This window comes from Macaca fascicularis, chromosome X (assembly GCF_037993035.2).
Source record: "Macaca fascicularis isolate 582-1 chromosome X, T2T-MFA8v1.1".
Taxonomy (NCBI): domain Eukaryota; kingdom Metazoa; phylum Chordata; class Mammalia; order Primates; family Cercopithecidae; genus Macaca; species Macaca fascicularis.
In genome coordinates, this window is record NC_088395.1 from 29,407,436 (window position 1) to 29,427,022 (window position 19,587).

Sequence of the window (19,587 nt, forward strand, 5' to 3'; positions counted from 1 at the left end):
AGCCGGGCATGTTGGTGGGTGCCTGTAGTCCTAGCTACTCAGGAGGCTGAGGGAGGAGAATGGTGTGAACCCGGGAGGCAGAGGTTGCAGTGAGCCGAGATCACGCACTGCACTCAGCCTGGGCGACAGTTCAAACAAGACTCCATCTCAAAAAAAAAAAAAAAAAAAAAAAAAAAAAAAAAAAAAAAAAAAAAAATTGTGACTGTTAGGAAGAAAATAAAAATGTTAAAATGGGGGCAGGCGCAGTGGCTCACGCCTGTAATCCCAGCACTTTGGGAGGTCGAGGTGGGCGGATCACGAAGTCAGGAGATCAAGACCAGCCTGGCTAACACAGTGGAAGCCCGTCTCTACTAAAAATACAAAAAATTAGCTGGGCGTGGTGGCAGACGCCTGTAGTCCCAGCTACTCAGGAGACTGAGGCAGGAGAATCTCCTGAACCGGGGAGGTGGAGGTAGCAGTGAGCCAAGCTTGCACCACTGCACTCCAGCCTGGGCTACAGAGCAAGACTCCATCTCAAAAAAAAAAAAAAGGTTAAAACGCATAAAGATCGAAGAAATCAGCCATAGGCCCTGAAGAAATTATATGTAATGTGTGTAATCTTGAACCCATGACCTGGGCCTCAGTTTCCCTCACTGACATGGTTTTTACTTCTTCTCCCTCTTATATTTTCCCTTACTCTTGGAATCTACAGAGGTGAAGTCTGAAAATGTTCATTCCCAAGAATTACTCAGACAGAAATACTGGACTAGAATTTTATATGCCTAGGCCTTCTCAACTCTAATATTCCAGGAATAATAGGTTAGAAAAATAAAAATAGGAAAATTGTATTGATCACTTTTTACCAAAAAAGAGAAGACAATTATCTTGAATTTACAGTTAGCGAAACACTGTAGGTGGAGTTCAATTTACCAGTTTCAAGAAAATGTTTAAAAAAGAATTTCAAATGAGAAGGCAGTAAACTGGCGTTTTTAGGTTTTAAGCATCTGCTTGATGGTCTCATTCCAATCTTTTCACCAAGGGCTGATTTCAACCAGGGTTAAATCAATAGGTCCTCCAGAGCTCTTCTGAAAAGAAAAACTAATCCCAACAAATCTCTCATTTAGTGTCAGTAGCTACAAACACAGTGTGTTTAAGAAAGATAAGATATGAGAGAGGATCACATGCATAGCTTCAGGCATTACCATAAAGACTGACAGAACAATAAAAAAGGGAAAAAAATTGAATGCTTTAAGATTAGAGATAAACTATCAAAGTATATTTAAGGTTTAAAAAGCTCTAAGATGCCCCTTCCACAATCTAACCTTGACACTTTTTCATTCCTAACACTTTCTGTTGACAACTAATGATTAGACACGATGGTCAAATTTCTGGTTGAGAAGCTGCCTTCCACACAGTTCACTTCTGCTCAGGTCTGTAGTAACTGAACCTTCAGATCTGCTGCCACTCTGTGCTGCTTCTCAGTGCCAAAGGCTTATGACACTTGAAAAATATTATGTGCCTTCATTCTTACAAAAAGGAAATATCATGACTTGAAAAATGACCAATGAATGTTAGAGTAGACCATATAAAACGCAGAGGCATAGAACAACTTAATCCTTTAAAAACGTTAATCAAATCCCTGGCTTTCTTACACACTACTTCGTGAAGTAGGAAAAGATTGCCAAACATTATAAAAATGTTATTTCCCTCAGGGACTTGAGAATTAGCAGAATACACAGGTCATGTGTTTAGTGATCCTGTTAGAGGATACATTTTACAGTCATGCCACTGGTAATTCTGCTAGAGCAAGAGAGGGATACCAAACACTACACATTACCGTGCATAGGGCGTGTGATTACAGAATAATTAAAACTGTGCTATACTAAGGTTATCACATAACACGGTTTTTAATATCCTTTATCAGTGAATCAGTTATATACAAAATTTCCCTTTCCACACATATTTTCCTTTTTTACCTTCTTCCTGCACTACCCAAATTTCTGCACTTTGATCTATAAGTTATGCAATGTAGTCATCCTTTTAAAAATGAATTTTAAAATCTCTGATAGCGGCCAGGCACAGTGGCTCACGCCTGTAATCCCAGCACTTTGGGAGGCTGAGGCAGGTAGATCAGCTGAGATCAGGAGTTTGAGACTAGCTGACCAACATGGTGAAACCCTGTCTCTACAAAAAATACAAAAATTATCCTGGAGTGGTAGCATGTGCCTGTGATCCCAGCTACTCTGGAGGCTGAGGCTGGAGAATCGCTTGAATCCAGTAGGCGGAGGTTTCAGTGAGCTGAGATCGCACTATTGCACTCCAGCCTGGGCAACAAGAGCGAAATTCCATCTCCAAAAAACAAAAAAAAATCTGATAGCTCCCATGCATATCAATACTGAATTGTCTTCTATTTCAAAGTACAACAGTACTGAGAAACCTGTGGAGGAGTTCACGGTGCTCTACTGACTTCTGGAATCTGAATGGAAGTAATTATTTTGAATTTATTTTTGTGTCTTATATTGATTTCTTAATTGTGTTCAAAAGTATTTGGGAATTCCCAATATTTTCACTGAATCAGATTTTCTTTTTCTTCTTTGTAAGGCGGGACTCAAAGCCAGTGCCTCAGAAGTAAATATATATAGTATATATACACACAAATACATACATATAGCTTTTATATAGTAGAAAAATATGAAGAAACAATAATATTTCAGGTCACCTGCTCCCTTATATCACTTATCAGGTTTTGGGGACTTTAAGGACCTAAATTTTCAAAAAAAATCAAGTTAGATCATGGATTTTTTTGAAAACTTGTGTCATTAAAGTCCTGAAGAAAATTTGAAAATGTAAGCCCTTAATGTCCAGAAGACATTTATTTTAGAGTGTAAAATAAAGTAAAACGAAGGGTTAAGGGTAGGTAACTTTCTTTTATCTTAAACAATGGTATGTATATATCTATATATCTATGATCATCCATAGGTATATAGAGTCTATGTATGCTAACCCAGCACCAATTACCTCCCTTAGCATATAGAAGAGACCAGTGAATTAGAAGTTAGGAGATGTGAGTTCTAACCCTATTTCTACCACTAATTAGATAATAGAATTAGAGAAATTCATTGACTTCTTTCAGCCTTGGATCCCTTTGCTGTAATGTTAAGACATTGAAATAAGTAACTTTATGTTAGTTGTTTCTACAATATGTTGTGTGTGTACCTGGTGGGGACCTCAGCGTCACCCTTGCCAGAGACAACTGGATCTTTATTTAAAAGTCTATACTAATATTCTTTCTTCACTAGAAAGGATAGTGGGGTATTGACTCTTGACTGTAAATAACTCTGTTTTCTCTGCCTGCATGCATGTCCTGTCTCTCTAGTCATTTTATAAACATTGAAACCAGCAATCATGACTTAAGTTTTTGCCTAGACTACAACCCATCTGTTATAAACAGTAAAAGCTGAGTAAATATGTGCTAATGGTTTTACCATAAGTCCTTTAGGAGCATTCTCTTTACCCCATTTACCCCATTCCACGTTATTTCCCTGACAGCAGAGAACCATAGCAGTCATGTCGCAAGTTTGATGATGGCGGAATGCACTCTTTGCTTTGAGAGTGTGTAAATTCCCCTCAGGGGTATCATATGTTTATTAATGTGTCACAAGTTGCTTGTTTCCTGTTAGCTCGTCTCAGTAAATGGGACTGTAGCATTCGTTGGATACTAGTTTATTTTTAGCTTTTTAAATCACCTACTGATGAACAGAAACAGTAAACAAGTATTAAACATCGAAAGTAATTTGAAAATAGTGCCATCCTGGAGAGTCTGGAGTTCCAGCCAGACATTACCAGACATTTGTAAATCAGCACTCATCTCACAGAGCTGAAGAATAAAAGTTAGGAAAATAAGAATACCTAAGTGATGTTCATCTGGAGCCATTTTCTGAAGATTAGGGGACATTTGTATTTAAAGAAGAAAAAGAGGTGATGGCTGTGGTGGGGAGTCCATATTTACTTCAACTTTAGTCATTCTTATTCAACCCACTCATATATTTCAAATGAAAAGTATAAGGACTTATCTGGACTTTTAAGCTTCACACTAATTAGACACCAAAGAACTGAAGGCCTCATCATGGCAGTATGTTCTAATTTGTTAAACAAACACTGTGTGACTGTACTGCAAAATGGAAATATAAAGAAACTGGGAATGAAGGAGGCGGTGCTGATAATAAGATCTAACAGTTACTGAGTGTTCACTGGAAGACAGGCAATGTTCTAAGTTCTTTATGGGTTTTATTGTATTCATTTTCCACAGCAGCCTATGGCATCATTGGTATTACTTTCACCTTATCCTAATAAGGAAATGGAAGCCAAATGAGCCAAGTAACTTTCCCTAGTTTTCAAAAATAATGAGTGATAGAGCTTGAATGAGTGATTGAGATTGAACCCATGAGGTTGGGCTTTGGAGTCTTGCTCTACAGTTGACCCTGCCTCTCTCTCCCTCTCTCTCTGTATATGAATGTCTGGTATTCCACACAAAGAGATACAGTACAACAGACAAACAAAAGTAATCAATAGTTTGAGGAGAAAGGAAATCTAAGACTCTTGTGTCTAAACGATTTATGTGGAAGTTTCAAAATTATAATGCACAGATTTACTTCTTTAAAAGGCTTTTCTGGTTTTTTTGTTTTTTTAAATTTTGTTTTGTTTTTTTAAAAATTCTGTGTTCTACAAATCTGTATTATTCTAAAACCCAAGTATCTTCTTAAGGCACATTTGAATGTGCCCTAAAACAGTTAATAGGTTAATTTAGATAATTTTTTTTTCTGAAAAAATGATCTTATAATGAGCCTGGAAAGAGCATGCGCCAGTCAGTACTGGAGTAAAATTAATAAATAATGCATGAGCAGTATTGCTGGCAAACCCAAAGAGGGTATCTTTTTCGTTTGGATGTGAAGCTCAAGCTAAAATTTAACACACTCTTTTCTCTCAAATCTGTTTCTTTTTCAGTGTTTTTTATGCTGAAAGATTGATTCTACCTTTCATATACTCAACTGAGAAAAATTCTTGATCATCTTGGATGCCTCTCTCTTTCCTTTGCTTCCTCACTGTTATATTGATTCAGTGTCTTAAATATATTTTGAACGTGATCCCTCTTTTGTGTCCCAATGTGTGTTGTTTTCATTGGGGCTGCCATTTGTTTCTGAATGAATGCAGTTGCTTTCTAATTTGTCTCATTGCATTTATTCTTCCTTACAGTCAAACCCATTTTTCTCATTATAATCAGAAAATCCTTTCCAAGATCCAAAGTTCATCATTCCTCAACATAAAGTTTAAACTCTTTTAAGTGGCTTATGTGACTTTCAGTCTTGCTTCTGTGCATCTATCCAGTCTCAAGTCCTTTATACTCCAGTCACTCCACATTATTTGCAATTACTTAGACACAGCAAGTTGTTTTATCCTTCCAGGCTTTGTGCAAACCGTTACCTCAGATAACCCTTCTTAAAATTGCAAAAGTCTTATTCAGTCTCTAAGATAGTTCAAATATCATCATTTATGGAGCTTTCTTGTTTCTTTCTTTGATACCACTGTGGTAGTTCATAGCTCTTTATAGAAATTATCATGTTGAATTTCAGCTGTTTATTTGCTTGTCTCTTTCCCTGGATTGTGAGGGCCTCAGGACAGGGAATATGCCTTCTTCTAGCAAAATTCCTGAAACACGCATGCTCAGGACTTTTTTCAAACTTCTGACTAACTTTGTTTAATGGCTAATTATTTCACCTATTAAGTATCTTACATCTACTTGTAGGCTAGGTATTATAGGAAGCTAGAGATGTCTACATTCAATAAAGAACCATCCAATTTTGTGGAAATATTCTTTGTTACCAGATATTAAGCCTAATAGCCTACCCATCTTCTGGACATTCTCACTGTGTCATATTAGCATTAAACAAAAGCAAGAATCTAAATAAGGGAGCTGCTTAAATGTCAAAGTGTTAGCTGAATAAGGAGGAGGACTTAGGAGATGTTGTTCATGATGCGAAGAGGAACTAGTGTCACTGAACACCTATGACAGGCCAAGCAGATTTCTATCCAGTATCCTTTTTAATGCTTAGACAGGTGCTGTCTCTCTACCCCACCTGAGACTCAAAGGAGTTAAATAAATTGCCCAGTGTTGTAGAGATGGTACGCAGTGAGACTCAAATACAGGAATTTGATGGCCAAGTACATGAATAAGCAGTTGGGCACTTATTTACCAAATGGGAAGTTCTAAAGCAAACTTTGAATTCAATATTTTATTCCTCTCTTTCTTCTCATTAGTCAACACCATGCCTGATACATTATCAGTGTTCATTGAATGTCCTGAGACTTAAAAAATAAGTAGAAGTAGTGCAATTTACTGAAAAAACTTCATTTGGTCCCAACCCTTACAAAAGGTTTATAGCCTCACTTATTCCAAGATATAAACTTGATTTATGTACCAGGAAGAAAAAAAGAGATGCTTATTTAATGACTGGATTCTGTAGAATCTGTCTATCAGGATGAGGTTGTTCTTATGTAACACAGTAGACTGCTTTGCTCTGACAACCTGGACTCCAGGTCCCAACCCAAATAGATACGGGTCGATAAAGATAGTAACTTTGCAATACTTTTATCCAAGAATGTGTTCTGCCCAGACTCAGTAACTACTCTTCTTAGCAAGACAACCAATATTGTAAGAGCATGCCCCATTATTCCTGTACCTCGCTGTGATTAATAGGCCAGTTATAGTTTTCTACTTCTATTGAATTTGTTAATTTTAGCATAAGCCCAGGCTTGACTTTATTCTTGACCTAAATCTTCCTTTATTTTTTTTCTAGGTACAAAATATCTATTAAACATTTTAAAACTGAACCTGAATGTAAAACAAAACATTTTCTCTGGCAAATAAAAACAAATATACATTTAACCTTCACAAGACCAAGTATTGTTTAGTTGGGTAGCAAGAGAGAACCCTGTGGATTAAGTCAAGATACCATAAAATTAGTTAAACAATGAAGTTTTTGCTTCTCTTTTAAGTGAATTGAATACAGTGCCTTGGCAACACTTGCTTTTTGTTCACTCCAGGTCACCATATTTATTCTGCTTTGTTACAGAAACTCCACTTACTGTATGAAAGTATCCATCTCGCTAACAGTGGGTGAAAATGACACTGGACTCTGCTATAATTCCAAGATGAAGTATTTTGAAAAAGCTGAACTTAGCAAAAGCAAGGAAATTTCGTGCCGTGACATAGAGGATTTTCTACTGCCAACCAGAGAACCTGAAATCCTTTGGTACAAGGTATGGACTGCGGGTGGTTCTATTTCCTATTAACAAATTAATTGTGCCTTATATTCTGGAGCAAATTGGATAGAAAACTTACATGGGCATGATACAGTTTAGCTTTGCCTTCCTAGAATAATACAGCAAGTTATACTGGTCATTAAATGTTTTTTAACCAATGGCTTTAGTAAATTCTAGTTAATATTTGTATTGATAATCCACTGTAATAAGCTGTTCTGTTTATGTTTATATTTTATTTACATGGACAATATTTTCAAGTCTATTATGGTCTGGGTTGATAATTTCAGGAACTAAATTACCTTGAACCTTCTTTTCAGGATTCTTCACATTAGTAATTCAAAATGTCCCCAAACAAAGGAAAAAGGTTTGCTTTTTTTTCCAGGATAAAATCATATACTAGTTTTTCATGGAATGTTCTGTTTAATGGACATAATTTTTTCCATATTCTAATCTTTTTCATGTATAAACATAAACATTTTAAAGAAATAACATATGAGGAAATTTTATGACACCAGAAATACAATATTAAAGTAACTTTCTTCTAAAACCAGATGAAACTTTAAACTTAAACAGAATAATTGAACCTCTGAGTTTCCTATCACCATCATTGATGTTTAGTGATATTCCAGATTTGAACATAATTTTAAGCTTGTTTGTACCATAAAAGAACTTTTTGTTATTGAATATACTCAAAAAATAAAGTATGGATGCTATGAACATTCCTCCAGAATATTTTATCCATAGTTTAAAGAATCCTTATGTAACATTTGCTTTATCCAACTCACTGGAAGTAGGACTTTAGAAGCTGGGCCTCTGTAACTTGATCCACAAATGTCAGTACACAGAATTTGAGCCTTCATGACAGACTGAAGATGAATTCAAAAACTGTTAGAAATAAAACAAGAAGCAAACCTTTAACAATTTTAAAAAAGATTTTTCCAAAACAGCAATGCTCTTTCCTAAGTAAGACTTACTTCTGATTCTTGATCATGTGAAATTGTGGATTCAGAACATCAAGGGAACTGTTTTATACATGTCCCTTGCTTGATTTTCAGTCCTAGACTATGTTAAACGGAACACAAATATTAGTCCTGCTGGTTTCTGTTACTGTGGAATGAATTTTCTTTTTCTCTTTTTTTAATTGTTGGAGTATTTCTCATCCTTAACCACCCTTACATCTCAAACCACCCTGTGGTTTGCCTGACTTCCACAGGCATATTCTGAGGTAAGCCCTGATGATTGCTTCAAGGGGGAGTGGTATTAGGGGAGTTTGACCCGAAGTCTCCAAAAAAACCCTTTTTTTCCTTAGTACTCATGTGTGACATCAGCTTCTAAATATGCAGTTCCTTTGTTGTTCACTAATAAGTTTAAGAGTTGTGTGTCTTTTCTCACCTTTTGTAAAGAGCATCTTAAAATTTGCTGAAAGATGAGAGACTACACATACACAATTTAAAAAGTGGCTAGTCCTTTACTCATATTGCCAACATTGCCACAGTAATTTTGACCTTAAGCTATGCAGACTAGTGAAGTGGTGGGTGGGGACGCAGTATATGTGGTATTTAAAAGTCATAAAATTTCAGATTATCTTTCCATAGTCAAAGATTAGCCCCTATAGTCTAAATAGCAGAGATTTAAGGGCTACTTCTATAGTAGAATAGTATAAAACAATTAGTCTGACTAAATATAGATGTCACACATTCAGTGGAAAATTTATGCAATCATCACGAGTCATACAACTAATATGGCATATGCAATGTATATTTTGGTCTGAAATAACTGGAAAATTGCCCCCAATTACACAAAGGCATTGAGCCACATAAAATAATGTTCTGTAAAAATTTGATTTGGCAATACAACTTTTTAGAAATAATATTAACCCTGAAGAGTGTCAAATGTTTTAAAGCTGTTTTATCCTCGTTCCATTGATTTCAAATCTGGCTAGAGGAAATTGACTTCTGTTTTGGCAAAAACAGAAATCTCCTGAGCCAACATCATTATAATTCAAAGCTTAATTCAGAGACCATAATTTGGTAAGTCTATCAACAATGAAAACAGATATTTATGGAACTCTAAAGACCTTGCATATAAATGTTGATTGTGTCTTTCATGAATTATAGCATGCACACACTATGAAGAGATTTAATTTTTACTAAATGCAAAACTAAAATGTTTCAAATATTGAAATAGAATTCAGGTATAATCATTGAACGGTGCCATCTTTTGTACGGCAAATTTTCTGCTTTCCAATAAAATAATATGGTTTGTATTTTATGTTATCAATTTCAATATGGTTGATTTCACAATCATCAAATGTGAAACATTTGTTTCCAAAATGATGTCAGGTATAGTCTTAGCATACATCTCTATTCTTATGTCTAATAAATCAATACATATGTAGTTTAGATATACTAATCTCAGAAGTTAATTGACTTTTTAAAAAAATTATCTTCAGATTGAAGTATTCATTGGTTCAAAAATGTATAATGACCAGTACAACTTGCTGTATTATTCTAGGAAGGCAAATTCTAGGAAACAAATTGATTTCCCAGAGATTCTGAGAAGAAGTGGAATTCTTTAGCATTAGTTTCAAACTTTTTAGTCCCTTTAAAATGTAATTTTAGAAGCTTTTGTTTTAGTCATTTAAAACTGTTCTATATTTTTCCATTACTATATGTACTACCAAAATTGTATGTTCTTCATACAGGAATGCAGGACAAAAACATGGAGGCCAAGTATTGTATTTAAAAGAGATACTCTGCTTATAAGAGAAGTCAGAGAAGATGACATTGGAAATTATACCTGTGAATTAAAATATGGAGGTTTCATTGTGAGAAGAACTACTGAATTAACTGTTACAGGTAATCACAGTCTTCAATATTTCACTTGGAAGTGATAAAACTACTGTTTTAAGTTAGTTTTTATGCTACAGATTATTTTTTTAATCTATAAAGAAGTACATAATCAATTGCAAGTGGATTCCTATAGGTGAAAGTTATTCCTCCTTGCTTTTGAATCATCTTCCACTGAAGTCCGTTCAAAGGCTAAAGAGAATATGTTTAGGGAGTTATAGAAATGTTGGCTTTTCAGCCAGGTGCGGTGGCTCACGCCTGTAATCCCAGCACTTTGAGAGGCCGAGTAGGGCGAATCACAAGGTCAGGGGTTCAAGACCAGCCTGGCCAACATGGTGAAACCCTGTGTCTACTAAAAATACAAAAATTAGCCAGGCGTGGTGGCTGTAATCCCAGCTACTTGGGAGGCTGAGGCAGGAGAATCACTCGAACCTGGGAGGCAGAGGTTACAGCAAGCTGAGATCGTGCCATTGCACTCCAGCCTGGGGGAGAAGAGCAAGATGAAGTCTCAAAAAAAAAAAAAAAAAAAGGGAAATTTTAGCTTTTGAAAGTACTTGAAATAAAAATGAGTTTATGATTTCCAAAAATTATGCTTATATTTTATAATGCATAAAATATAAGCATTAGAGTGGCTAAATAGAATATATAAAACCTACCTCTGTCTTCCTGTCTTACTCCAAATTAGAAAAGGCACTTTTCTCTTTTATTTATTTGTCACTCTATAAATCTGATATATGTGTCCTCGTTTACTTGAAAATAGCATAACTTCAGGTGCAATCACTGAATAATTATGTGAGACGTGATGCACAGAGTCATTTTCATAGCTGGTTGCTAAGTTGGAAGTTCATGAGGACAAGATTCAGAACACTGCCTATAATCATGAATCTACAACTCACTAGTCACATAAGTTGGTGGAGTTTCCACATCCAGCATCATATTAGTTTCCTCATGTATAAAATGGTGATGATAAAACGTGCTGTTCTTATTTCATAGGGTTTTTGCAAGGATCAAATGAAGTAAGGTAATAGGAATGATATAAATTTGTAAAATGCAGAATTATATCCAAATGTGCATCATTTTTGTCACATAAAAATTGCATTCATACATTTTTTTTCTTTATAGTGCATTTCTTACAAGGTGGTTTCATGAGAAAAGAGGGTATAATAAGAACAACATTCAGAAGTTAAAAACATTATTCTCATATTCTTTTTTTTTTTTTTTTTTTTTTTTTTGAGACAGAGTCTGGCTCTGTCGCCCAGGCTGGAGTGCAGTGGCCGGATCTCAGCTCACTGCAAGCTCCGCCTCCCGGGTTCATGCCATTCTCCTGCCTCAGCCTCCCGAGTAGCTGGGACTACAGGCACCCGCCACCTCGCCCGGCAATTTTTTTGTATTTTTTTAGTAGAGACGGGGTTTCACCGTGTTAGCCAGGATGGTCTCGATCTCCTGACCTCGTGATCCGCCCTTCTTGGCCTCCCAAAGTGCTGGGATTACAGGCTTGAGCCACTGCGCCCGGCCTATTCTCATATTCTTATTGAGAGATTCTTCTTGGTGACTTTTGTGTATGATCATACTTGTAAAACTTACATAGAAAAGCATAAAAAGGACATTAGCTGTTTTAAATTAAACAGAGTTTTATTTGTTCATTGATCCACTTGAAATTAGATTTCCCTGTATATGAAAAGTGTTTTGTGGTAGTCACCTACATCTTATAATAATTTATTTCTTTAAGGTATCTGGCTATACTTGAGTTTCTATACAATCAATTTTGAAATTTGTTTTTCATCTATTACTTAATGTTTTCCTTTAATTGCTACTGAAGTAGGTTTTTCAACCAGTAGTATTGAGACAAAGGAACTTAAAAATATAAAGTAAAGCAGTCTACTCTGAATTGAAAATAGGATGCACTTCTAGTCTTTATTCTTCAGAGTAGAGAAGTCATCTTCAGTAAGCACTTCTTTCCCCTTTCTAGAAATGCTAGGATTCTAAACCACTACCTAGCATGAGACAATTGGAGCACAATATCATGGATACTGAACACTGGGCTCCGAATGGTAAAACAGCTTATATAAGACTATTTTATGGAACTAAAAATAGAACTCTTTATCTCCTAAATGTTTTCCAGGGCAACTGTACTTTCCTAAACTTCATTTGTCCAAAAAATCTTCTTTTCTTTATATAAAATCAAAGAATAATTAAGTGTTGATATTCAAGAGGAAGATAGTTAAAGTTTTAATGAAAGTTTTCGTTCCACTGGTTATCATGAGTACTTCTATCGTATGTAGCCTTACCTGAGACAATGATTTGGGCAAATAAATTATTAAACAGTTTGACTGGATGTGAAATTTTGGTTTAATGGAGAGCTACATGCCCTAGAATTAAGAACAGTATATACTAAAATGCATTTTAGGTATTAACAACATGTCTATTGGGAAGATACATTTGTGTAGAACATTGTTTTAAATGGTGTGACACTCTAGCACATTTACTTTGGGGCCAAATTAAAGAGCAATTCTTAAAACCCAAATTATATCCCTCAGTTAAAGCAACAAACATGGGTAGTATCTGAATGATAAGAAATCACTGTTTTTTATCTTAGTTTTCTGCACATCATTATATTTTATTTAATGAAAATATTATGGAAAACACGATATTATTTGCTTTTTGTGGCATTTATTAAATTAGTGGAATTTGAAGTTTGTTATAATGTCACTTTATAAAAAAAGAGGAATTATATATGTAAAAAGGAAATTTCTGGCTGAAGGAAGTGGCCAAATGTGCAGGCAATATCATGAGCTTTTATGGGCAATCCTTCCCTTTTTGAAAATGTATATCCTTAGCTAAGTGAAGTACTGGTTCAACAAAACAGATCACAGTGAAAGGAATTATAAACCTGTCCAGCCCTTTTGGTATTTTAAACATCATTTTGTTTTTCTTTGAGACAGAGTTTCACTCTTGTTGCCCAGGCTGGAGTGCAGTGGTGCAATCTCGGCTCACTGCAACTTCCGCCTCCCAGGTTCAAGAGATTCTCTTGCTTCAGCCTCCCGAGTAGCTGGGATTACAGGCCCATGCCACCACACCCAGCTAATTTTTGTATTTTTGGTAGAGACCAGGTTTAACCACGTTGGCCAGACTGGTCTCAAAGTCCTGAAACATTTTCAATTTTTTTCTTTTAAATTAAAGATGTTACAGCACCATCTCTGACCTCTATCATTTATTAGCCTTACCCACATTGAAGTTCTTACTCCCAGTGTCCTCCCTCTGAACTCTTATTCATGGTTTTCTCCCTCTGGAAGGTTTTTTTTTTTTTTTTTCTTTCTTCTCCTTTGTCACATCCCTGATTCTTACCCTTTCTTCAAGGCACAGCTAAAATGTTATCCTCTTGTTGAGGCACATAGTCCATGCGTCCACAGTACTTTTAGCATCTCTGTTGCCGCACTTACCTCATTGCATCATAACTATTTATTGACACTCCTGTATTTTCATAAGAATGTAAGCAACTTAGAGTCAAGGGCAATGTCTTTTATTTTTTAAATAAGCATTTGATTTTAGAACAGTTTTAGATTTACAGAAAAAATATAGTAGACATCCCATATAGCCTGTATTCAGTTCCCCCTGTTATTCACATCTAATATTAATATGGTATATTTGTTAGAGTTAATGAACTGATTTTGGCACATTATTATTCAGTAAAGTCCATCGTTTATTTAGATTTCTATGCTTTTTACCTGATGTCCTTGTTTCTGTTCCAGGATCCCATCCAGAATAGCACATAACATTTAGTTGTCATGTCTCCTTAAAATACTCTTGGTTATGAGTGTTTTACTTTTTTTTTTTTTTTTTGATGACTTTTACAATTTTGAGGAGCATTTTGTCAAATGTCCTATATTTGGGATTTTTCTGAGATTTTTTCATGATTAGACGAGATAGGTCCTTGGAAGAAAAACCACAGAGGTAAAATCACAACATGTCATATCAGCCTGACTTATCACTGTTGATGTTGATCTTGATCACCTGAGGTAGTGTTAGGAAGGTTTTTTTCACTGTAAAGTTACTCCCTTCCCCATTTTTATACTGTAGTTTTTAGAAGGAACTTACTATATGCCATCCATGCTAAAGGAGTAGGAAATTATGTTCCACCTCTTTGAGAGCAGAATGTCCACATAATTTGTTTGGTATTCTGCTACATGAGATATATGTCTATTCTCCCACATTTATCTACTTATTCAGTTATTGCTCTATACCAGTTTGGACTTTCGGTTATTTTATACTTTGCTTTATAATCCTAATTACCTTATTTATTTTGTTGTTCAAATTATTACAGTTTTGGTCATTAAGAGGTCTTTTAGTTGCCTCCTTTGTCCCTGCGACATACTCATATTGGGGTGTGTGTGTGTGTGTGTGTGTGTGTGTGTGTGTGTGTGTGTGTGTGTTTGAGTACCTGCCTACTTTCTGGCCCTTTAAGATGCTCTAAGCTCATCTTGTATATTTCCTGCCCCAGTCCCTAAATCAGATATATAGTTTCCAAAGATCCTACGTTGATTTTATTGGAGAATTATACCAGAAATTAATACCTTCATGTTGAAAGTACTCTTTGCTACTGGGATATAGTTGTTTTGAAGCTTTTCTAATCGACAGAAAATGGAAAAATAACGTGTAGTAACACATACACATATACACATATCTATAGATATTTATATGTGTAACCACCTGTGTTTATACTAAGTTAAACCTGAGTTCATACTGATGTTTCCAACTCTAATTTATTATTGCATGGATCATTTTAGCCTCTTTCCCTACCTTATGTGTAACCTCCCAATCCAGTAGTTAGAAAACTGGTTCTCACCATCTGCCATTCTTTTACTTAATTGTTCACTTCCAATATAAATGTATAGTGAGATCACAATTTTTTAACCTGTGCCCATGTGGGAAACAACTTTATCAATTGGATTGTTTTGTGTTTATGTACAATTGTTTTAGCATTTAGCCTTACAGACTTCACTCATTTCCAAATTTGCTAAGGTCAGCACCTTTCCCCTCACCCGCTTCAGTAAGGTTATCTCACATATTTGTAATATAGTTAGATTGTTTTATCATATTCTGTATTTCCCAGGATCCTCAGACCTCCTGAATTATATTTAAAACTTGCGTACATTAAGGTTCTCTCTTTGTGCTGTGAAGTTCTATGAGTTTAAACAAATGCATAGTGTCATGTATTCATAATTAAAACGTAACAGAATAGTTTCACTGCCTTAAAAAAGACTCTATGCTTCATATGTTCAGCCCTTCTTTCTGCCTCCTGAATCCTTGGAAACTACTGATCTTTTCACCATAACTATAGTTTTGCTTTTTCCAGAATATCATATAATTGAAATCATACAGTTTTTGGCCTTTTCAGACTGGCTTCTTTCACTTAGCATTATGCATTTCCTTCACTCTTTTCTGCCTTCCTTCCTTTTAATTGAGCATTTTATCTCTTCCATTTTTACATCAATTTTCCTTCTTTTTAGATATGTATTTTAGTGATAGCCCTGGATATTCCAATTTTAAACTAATCTCAGTCCACCTTCAAAAAACACTATGTAGTACAGGTACCTTATTACAGAGTGCTCCCAGTTCCTCTCCCCTATCCTTTATGACATTGCTCTCATTCATTTCACTTACCCATATTGTATAATCACCCAATATATTGTTACTGTTATTTTAAACAAAGGTATCTTTTACATCAATTTAGAGTATGAGAAATAAAATATCTTATTTTACCTTCATTTACTCCTTCTCTGGCACTCTTCTTTATGTAGATCCAAGTTTCTATCCCATACACTTTTCTTCTGCCTGAAAAACTTCCTTTGACATTTCTTGCGATGAAGGTCCAGTGGTGATGATGTCCCTTAGTTTTCATTTATCAGAGAATGCCTTTATTTCTTTTTCGTCTTTGAAAAATAATTTTGCTGGATATAGAAAAAAATTTTTTTTTGCTTTTGTTTTGTTTTGTTTCATTGTGTTTTGTTTTTGAGATGGAGTCTTGCTCTGTCGCCCAGGATGGAGTGCAGTGGCGTGATCTCGGCTCACTGCAACCTCTGTCTCCTGGGTTCAAACAATTCTCTTGCCTCACCCTCCTGAGTAGCTGGGATTACAGGCACGTGCTACCACGTCCAGCTAATTTTTGTATTCTTAGTAGAGACGGGGTTTCACCGTGCTGTCCAGGATGTTCTTGATATCCTGACCTCGTGGTCCACCCACCTTGGCCTCCCAAAGTGCTGGGATTACAGGCGTGGGCCACCGCACCCAGCCTGGATATAGAATTTTTGATTGGTACTTTTTTCCTTTTGTCATTTTCAATATTCCATTTCACTCTTTTATTGCTTGCATGATTTTTGATGAGATGTTCACTCTGATACTTATCTCTGTGCCTCTATAGATATGATATTTTCTCTATGTTCTTTCAATATTGTTTGTTTTTTTTTTTCCTGTAGATTGAATATGATATGCCTAGATAGAGTGATTTTGTTATTTATCCTACTCAGTGTTTTTTGAGCTTCCTGGATTTCTGGTTTGATGTCTGTCAATTTTGAAAATTCCATAACCATTATCACTTCAGATATTTCTTCTGCTCCATTCTTTTTTTCTTCTGCTTTTGATATTCTGATTATACATACATCATGCCTTTTGAAATTATCTCACAGTTCTTGGATGTTCTTTTCTGTTTTTATCATTTATTTTTCTCTTTGCATGTCAGTTGATAAAGTTCTACTGATGTATTTTCAAGCTCACACATTCTTTCCTGAACTGGTGTCCAGTGTACTGATGAGACCATCAAAGGGCTTCTTCATTTCTGTTACAATGTTTGTTTTTTAAAAAATCTAGCATTTCCTTTTGATTCTTTTTAGCATTGCAATCTCTCTTCTTATATTACCCGTCTGTTCTATCATGTGATCTATTTTGTCCCATTAGAGCACTTACTATATTAAACATAGTTATTTTAAATTCCCTGTATGATAATTTCAACATCTGTGTCATGTCTGAGTCTGGTTCTGATGATTGCTGATGCATGTATTGCTTTAATGGCTTCTGGTCCAAGTAAGTAATAGTGATCTCAGCTGTGACTCTCTGGGATTTATTTACCTGCTCTTCAAATTTTGGGGTGGTGGTTTGCCCTGAAACCTCAGTTCTCAAAAGAATTTAGTTTTTAGGTTTTTTTTCCAGCTTTTTCTTGGTGTAGCAATGGAGTGACAGCTTCTGAGCTATTTACATGTAGAAGCTGAAACCAAAAATGGCAATGTCATTTTCAGTTTGGATTTCCCAAACTCAATAAGAATCTAGCACAATGTCTCACCTATAGTTGTCACTCAGCAGATGTGCATTCTTGAGTGAATGAATTCACTGTGATTGACACAATCCAATTTAAATCAGTTGCTTTTAAAATGTGTTTATAATTGGCAAAATAATACTTTTGACACTTGAAAAGTAGAAAAAATCGTGGAGGAATAATACCCTCCATCTACGTCTCACACTCTACTTTTATTAATATTTAGGTTGGTGCAAATAGAATTGTGGTTTTAGCCATTTCATTGCGGATTTTTGCCATGGAAAGCAATGGCAAAAGCCACAATTACATTTGCATAAATCTAATACTACCGAGTTTTACATAAACCTTTTCATTTTCTATGTTATATTGCTGATTTGTATTGAGATTTAAGTCAAATAACATCACTTTTCTTATATTGTTAAGTCAAATGCCTACCTGTGGTTGAACTTTTAGGTATGAATACAGTGCTGACTATTCCTATAGAGATGATTATGTTCGTTTTTAATATATCATCCCAGTGTATGAAGATAGGTTTTATTCTTGATTCTGTCTTACACTATAATAACTTCTCTTTCTTGACAAAACTTGTTACATTTTTTATTGGGAGATATGTCTGTTTTGAATGTAGACATTATTTAAAATGTTATATGCAAAGGGCTCTGTATAAAGCTGTTTAATATGCTTTTATATTTTTTCTGGAATGTATTATTCACCTCTCTTTAGTTAGAGATTTTTATCCTAATAAAAAATACAGAATCCAGTACATATTTTTGCTTATTTCTGTTAATAATAACATATATAACCAAAAAGTGTATAAAATGTAAACACGTAGCTGCTTAGCATGCTATCAAAAGAACTCAACTAGGCAAAGAAGTAGAATACTATAGGCCCCACAGAAACCCCCATATGCCCTTCTGATTATAAACCCCTTCCTCTCCTCTACTGGATAGGTACCTCATTATGTGACTTTGGGGGTATTTATTTTCTTGTGTTTTTAAAAGTTGTATTAGCTGATAGTATATGACAAAGTGATATAGCTACATTTTGCCTGGTTTTGAAACTTATAAATTAGGACCCACATGTTGTGTATTCTGTCTGGCTTCTTCAACTCCAAATTTTGTTTCAAATATGCATGTATGTTATTCCATTCATCTGCACTGTACGCATTATTTTTATGCTATGTTATTTCATTATATGAAAATCTCAGTTTCTTGATAGACATTAGGGCTTGTTTTAATTTTTTCCTTATGTAAGTAATATTGTTTTTAACCATCTTATGTACGCACATATATACACACAAACACTTACATATTTCCTTGAACATATAAGCAAGCATTTCTGTAGGATTTTTACCTAGGAAAGGATTTGCTTGTTAAACGTATGTATATTTTCAAATTTACTAACGATCGTTTAGGCTAATTTGGGTCATGGCCTGTCCTAACCGAATTGACTAAAGGGAGGAGAGGAGAAGTACTCCAAAGAAAGTTGGAGGTGCCAAAATCAGTGAAAATTATTCTAAGGAACACAAAAAGCCATTTTCCACCACTTCTACACATTATGATTTCTTAAAGATTATAAAATGTAATTTGGTATGCATAAAATTTTGTTTTGGACTGTGTAACAATCTTCTGTACTTCCATATTGTTAAATAAAAATGTGAAAATATTCAAGTTTGTATTTATATACATTGCCATATCCTAGGGTTCCTTGCACTAAACTCTAACTCACATCCAGACTATACCCTAGCCTTCTGCCAGATATATGTGGGAATGTGGGTATAGGGAAAACGTCGTATCCAGAGGTGGTCCATTAGCAATCTAGTGATTCCAAGATAAATTAGATCAACTTGGCTCATCATAAATGCCAACTTTGTAGACAAAAAATACAAATATTGGTAATGATACGTATTTTTTGGATTTGTTAGGTCTAAGAAAAAAGAAATATACACTGTATAAGTATTTTTTAGATGTATTGATTACATTACATTATACTCACTTTTGCCCATTTAATGCTTATTTCCCCTTCGGGCCAAAATATTTTTCTATTATTTTTAAAAGAGAGATTTAAAACAAAGTAAGAACTATATTTCCATCAGAAAGTTTGGAAATGAGACAGACCAGTTGAAACACCATT

At 35.0% G+C, this 19,587-nt stretch overlaps 1 protein-coding gene across 1 annotated transcript in view; it reads left to right on the forward strand.

The window, feature by feature from the left end:
* The window catches only part of IL1RAPL1 (interleukin 1 receptor accessory protein like 1), a 1,418,294-nt gene that overhangs the window by 826,814 nt on the left and 571,893 nt on the right, over positions 1-19,587 (forward strand). The window contains exons 4-5 of the mRNA XM_005593223.5: positions 7,110-7,296; positions 10,004-10,157. Coding sequence (XP_005593280.1) covers positions 7,110-7,296; positions 10,004-10,157 — 341 coding nt within the window. The remainder of the gene's footprint in view (positions 1-7,109; positions 7,297-10,003; positions 10,158-19,587) is intronic.